This window comes from Poecilia reticulata, chromosome 21 (assembly GCF_904066995.2).
Source record: "Poecilia reticulata chromosome 21, P_reticulata-male-v2, whole genome shotgun sequence".
NCBI classification, from domain to species: Eukaryota; Metazoa; Chordata; class Actinopteri; order Cyprinodontiformes; family Poeciliidae; genus Poecilia; species Poecilia reticulata.
Window position 1 is genome coordinate 16,940,248 of NC_088850.1, and position 6,030 is coordinate 16,946,277.

The 6,030-nt window shown below is 37.7% G+C and overlaps 1 protein-coding gene across 1 annotated transcript; it reads left to right on the forward strand.

Annotated features, from left to right (window-relative positions):
• ora6 (olfactory receptor class A related 6) lies at positions 1-4,786 on the forward strand. Its single transcript, XM_081602855.1, has one exon. The coding sequence runs from the start codon at positions 2,451-2,453 to the stop codon at positions 3,378-3,380; it is 930 nt and encodes a 309-aa protein (XP_081458981.1). The 5' UTR covers positions 1-2,450; the 3' UTR covers positions 3,381-4,786.
• Positions 4,787-6,030: the final 1,244 nt, after the last annotated feature.

A 6,030-nucleotide genomic window follows, 5' to 3' on the forward strand; every position in this document is an offset into this window, starting at 1 on the left:
AGTCATAAGAGATCAGATGTGAGGTTTTAGAAATGACTTTGATAATCCTCCATGACTTGAAATCACAAAAGGTCAGTATTAAATAACCTGGATGATTATACGATTTTTTCACAAGTCAGAGCTTGGATCTGGGAATTACATCAATCCCAACTTCAGTTCATTTTTGCTGCAAACCAGTGCGATCGATAACAATAGATTTCCGAGCATTTTATGGGTTTCGATACTAAAGGAACTCGTTAACAAATAAACTTCAGCACACCATGTGAGCGTCTGGTTTACCGCCAGCAGAGCTAACAGCTTATCATTACAACTTTCACTATGACTTATTCGTGTAGCAAAGTGAGTAATACAGTATTACTCACTTTCTTGCTTTGTGTCTTGACACAAAGCAAGAAAACTATAGAGGCCTATATTTAAATGAGTGCAACTGTAGGAAACCGCACTGCAATTTTTTTTACATGACATTTTTATCAGGTGTTTAAAGATACAGACTTTAAAATCAATCTACAATTTGTCTTTTGAATTTACAACTGTGATCCATATTGCATGGACATATGGTCTATAAGTATGACAGCTTATGAGAATTTGTCTTGGTGAAATTAAAATAAATCATATATTTCATTTATGTCTTTTCTGTAACTCTGTATTTAATCCTCAATCCTAATTAACATCAGCAGTGAAGCTATTTACTAGCCTCCACAAAGGTAAGAAGTAATCACAAGAGTCAAAGACATATTTTATTTTCATTAATGGGTTATTAAAAATGTAATTCTTCCATCAATCAGTGACTTCTTGTACAGTGGCTGAATAGCAAACTATGTATTTAATAATGGCTTTCCAGATTAGCATTTTAATTAAAGTGTGCGTGGCAGTATAGCAGTTTCAGACCAAATTAAATATTTCAATAGATATTTAGAAAATGTCATGTGTTCCTGATTAGCAATGTAAAAAGAGGTACATGTTTCCCATTTGTCAGTAAATGTTTAAGTTGGAGAAAAAAAAATTGAATAGTATCAAGGAATTGCCAAATTTTAGGATGTTATTTTGCTAATTTAGCTTGTTAGCATTGCCAAATTAATCATCTGGATTTTGAATCTTTTTGCCTAAATGCACAAAACTCTGAACATTTCCTCTGCGTTTCAATTTTTACATCAACACCAAAGGAATTTTTGATTGCAACAGTTTGTGCAGTAACCTCGTGGCTGTTTGCGTTTCCGTCAATACAATCCATCAAATGTTGGATTAAAAAAAAGATACTAAAGCATGATGCAAAATAACAAATACTTTGGCTTATCATTGTAGTAACAAGTTTTTATAACAGTCCATTGTTTAAATCCGTGTTCAGCAGTTGCTAGATGGTGGTAAAATGATTACAACTTCCTCCATTGTCCAGGCTCATTGTGCAACACACACAGATCACCAACTTGCTGCCAGTGTGGAGCTTTTCCTTAGTTACAGGCGCTCTCTGGGATTCACAATCAAGCTGAATCAGGATGCAGGGCTTAGTTAAAGAAAACGAAGACTAACAAGACAGTACCAAACGCAAAAAGAGACAAGCTGGAACATGACCTGGTCCTGCGCCAACACCAAGGGTCCAGAAGCCCCTGTCCCATTAAAGTGCTTCCTCCATTTGTTCACAACAGCACACACAAGGGAACATGCGGTAAAACTGCCATTCTCTTTTATTCAGTAAAACTTACTAGCTTACATGATAACTTATTGTTTGTTCAAGCTATTATATCGTGGTGTGGAAGTGTGTGTTGTAATCCTATAGGAAGCATAGAATGCTTCATGTTTCCACTTAGAATAAATTGGTTCTTTCAGTTTACAAATTAAGGAAGAATTACCTGCTTCTATTAAGCTGAATCCATCCATTTATAATACCTGCTTTATCCAGGCAGACTGGTAGAGAGGCTAGTTTCTATCCCAAATGGTCAATGGGTGGGAGGTGGGATACAACCAGAACAGGTGGCATCTGTGAAATACATGTTCACTCTTTGATAGGTTAAAAGTGTAATATATGTAGGGGATGTTTTGTCATGTAAAGTATTATGTGTCACTTTTACGAGAAATGTCAAGCGGTCAAGGTAGTAGAAGACGTCAAATGATATAAGCAAGTTTTTTTTAAGACCAGTTAGTTGAAAAAACATGTCGCTCTCTTAAGTCAGACATTGGTCTCTAGATGAAGTGTTGAAAAGCTCAGAGGTAAGACTTTAATTACTCCCAGCCTTCTGGTGTTTCCGACTGCCTCTTGTTTCCCTGCCTTCATAATCAACACAGCCAATCACCAACCTAGACTCCTGCCCTCTTTGAGAACTGGATAACAAGGTTGTGACAAAATTAATTTCATGACTTTGCTTCTTGCAGGAAAGATATATCGTCGCCTCGTTTCTTTGAGAAGAGCACAGAAGAAAAAGAGAGATTTTATTGGATCCGGCACACTTTGAGCAATGTCTGACCTTTCTGTTGACCTCCTGGGCCTGAGAATGTTTGTTTCTTGCATAGGACTTGTAGGTAACATCTTCCTCATCCTTTCCATCTTCCAGACCAGAGTGTCCAACATTAAATCCTTTGAGCTTTTTCTGCTGGGACTCGCTTCAGTCAACCTAGAGGAAATTGTCATCATAAACGTCTATGATGTTATCATACTTGACACCGTTTCCACCACTACCGGTGCCTGGTGGTGTCGCTTGCTAAAGTTCATGACTACCTTTGGCGAAATAGCCAGCATCCTCTTCACCGTCGTCATTTGCATCTTCCGCTACCAGAAGCTGAGAGACGTCGACCACAGGGGCAGCCTCCCGATTTGCCTGGACAGCATCGCATCTGCGTGGATGTTGAGTGGAGTTTGCGTGACGCTCTCCACCCTCCTCAGTCTCCCGATGTTTGCCGTTACCTTTCGAGGATCCGTGGAAAACGTAACGGAAAACAGAGGAGGCTGCCCTACCGATTTCTTTCAGTGTGGTGAGAATTACTGTCCCATCCTCAACCATGTGTACAAATACCTCATCATGCTGCTGTGCCACCTGCTGCCCTTGATCATCGTCACGGTCACCAGCTGCTTGACCATTGTGGTGCTCCTGGGCCGAACAAATACATTGACACCGGCCAATGATATCATATCCCCCGATCACAACCATGGGAAGAGTCACGGTCTCTATCGAAGCACGGTGGCTGTGGTGGCAGCCATGGGATTGTTTCAGGTAGACTGGACTCTCTACCTAATCCTTCAGTGGACTTTTAGCCCAAGTGACTGTCCTATTTGGATTGAAATTGAGTTCTTTATCTCAGCTTCCTACATGTCTATTAGTCCATATGTGTATGGCATAGGGGGCCACTTGTTTTCTCTTGAGAACTGCAAACATTTGCTTAAGCGTTAAATAAGGTTCGCTCTGAAGTGCTTAATCGTTGCTGAGCTCTTCTTTTATTTTTTCTTATTATGAAATGGTAGTGAGCAAATTAGTATTTGCAGCAGCTCAGTAAAAGCTTTAACCTTGAACTTTGAACCATTAATCCTATAAGTGGATAATGAGATAGATTTACATTTACTGCTGAATTATGCCCCTGCTTGAGGAAAATATTTTCTCTGATTTGCTAGAAAGATTCCGGCCCCTATGTAGTGCATTAAATTTAGTCTAAACTGAGCAGCCTTTCCAAACAGCCCACCAGGTGTATGCGGTGCAGTTTACCTTAAATGAACTGTGTCTGCCTCTCGCCAGAAGATGCTAATTCAAACAGTGCCTGCTCTTTTAATGCAGCGCTCAATACGGTGCAGAGGCTTTCAGTGCTGTGAACAGAACATTGTGACCTTAGCGTAAATGGAGAGAAGCAAATCCTTACATACAAAGACCCAACATCAAACAGCTGGAGACAGCTTGGATGTTTCTGCACATTACTGACTCTTCAGTGCAAATAGCTATAATGTTTTCATCTAACGGTTCCCTGAAAGCATCAGAGATTAGACTCATTTTGGTGAAATTTGCTCCACATAAATGTCCCAGCAGCCCAGTTAACCTGGTCGAAACTTTGCCAATGCAAGTCACACCTAAACCCAGATATCAAGACATTATCAATCATGTTTATTCCGTACTGTTGTGTAATCCCCTGCATATTAAACATGTACCAATGACTAAAAATGCAACTTGTGTTTGAATTTGATGACTGGATTTACATGCATTGAACTAAATCTTTGTAAGTCTGTTCGGCACCTTTACTCCCAGAATCACAAAGCTTTGTGTATATAAACATGGGTGCTTCATGTTATCAGTAACTTACATTACATTTTTCTGTCTTTAACTAAAACAAGAGGTATTATGCAAAATTGACTTTTTGAGTTTTATATGAAGTTATTCCCTCATCAGAAACATCTTGGAGTGTTGCATTTCCAGTGGCAACCATTTGGTGGAGCCTGAACACTTAATCTTACAACGCACCGCCTATTTACCCAAAGCTCCATCTTGTAGATGCAGCTTCCCCACTCAACTCCTTCAGACTAGCAGCAGCAATAGCAAACACCTAGTGGAACTGCGCATCTGCTGAGCTCATCATACGAACTACTTTTCAGTCCAACGCTCCGAACAAATGACACAATGAGAAGCATTGTTGTGATGACGTGTCTGAAAGAATAGGAGACTCTTAAAGAGACAGGGGCCCAATTTCAAGGTGTTAAATTGCGAAGTCAAATTTCTTTTAAGCTATGCTTGATATACAGCATTTTTATAATAACTGAAGATGACAGTTACTTGATTGTGCTATAAAATTGAACAATGTGCCTTGAAAATACACAATATCCCCCCTTTAATTTAAATTATCCTTGAAAAAAAAAACTTATATATATATATATATATATGTAAAGGCTTTATCTACGAGTAGCATCTCAGATTAAACCAAAATAGAATATAGGTAATATTTATAGGTATAGGTAATATTTAGTGGAGTAAGCTATTAGTAATATATATAAAAAATAACCTTAAGTCATTGATTGTTAAAGGTAATAAGTGCCATGCCCATGGTTCTACAAATTAGCGTGTCAGTGTACACACACTGACTGGCTGGGTCAGTGTGTGTACCTACCTGATAGCTAAAACATGTTATTGCGGGTTACAAGAAAAATACATGACTGATGCCTGATGAAGTTTTAGAAAAACAAGAACAATCAACAATACTGTATTTAGTTTCATTAAACAAGGCAGCAGCTGCAGAGCTGATATTAATTTTAAAAATGTATTTATTTACACTCAATTTTAATACTACTGTACTAAAAGTTTGGATGAATTCTAACAGTGATTCTTGAGAATAGGGACAAAATGGGTTTTAATTTTCCCATATTTTTTGTTGTTGTTATTTCTCAACCTTATGTATGCAAATATGACAATTAATGTTTTGGAAATGTAAAGATGCTAAGGTGCAGGCTCCCAGTTGCAACATTTAAAAATAAAAATTACATTTTTAATCGACCTGACCTAGAACATTGTCATCACCATCTGACAAAAATAAATAAAAAATAATTTTTAATGACCCTATTAGTGATATTTTTACTCATTTTACAGACAAATGCTTCTCAAGAAACAAAATAAATATTATTTAAAACACAAAACAACAAAAAGTCCATCTGACAGAGTGAGATTTGACAATTTCATTGAAAGAGTCACAAAAACTCTGATGGAGTTGACATCTGACGGAGTTGACGAAATGCCAAACTACCTCAATTTATATGATGTTATTCTGAAGGAGGCCATGTTGTAGCTCATCGGGTCCATGAAATCTTTACATTTTACCAAAATTAAGCTTTTATTTCATAAAATTTCATCAAAGATTGTCAGTAAATTGTCAGTTATGGAGTTGACACATCATGGTTGTGACAAGCAATTTAGGAATAAAAAGAAGAAAAATCTAAAGAATAATATAAGCTAACTAGAGCTAACTAGCCCTCTCAGCAAAAGAAGAGAAAGGAAGTGGTCATGGGGTCCTCAGAAGTTCTGGTGCCCCCCAATAATGCCTGATTTTTTTTACATTCTTTTCATTTCTGAC

Excerpts from the sequence above, each read along its gene's own strand:
- ora6 (XM_081602855.1), top strand. The coding sequence starts at position 2,451 with ATGTCTGACCTTTCTGTTGACCTCCTGGGCCTGAGAATGTTTGTTTCT.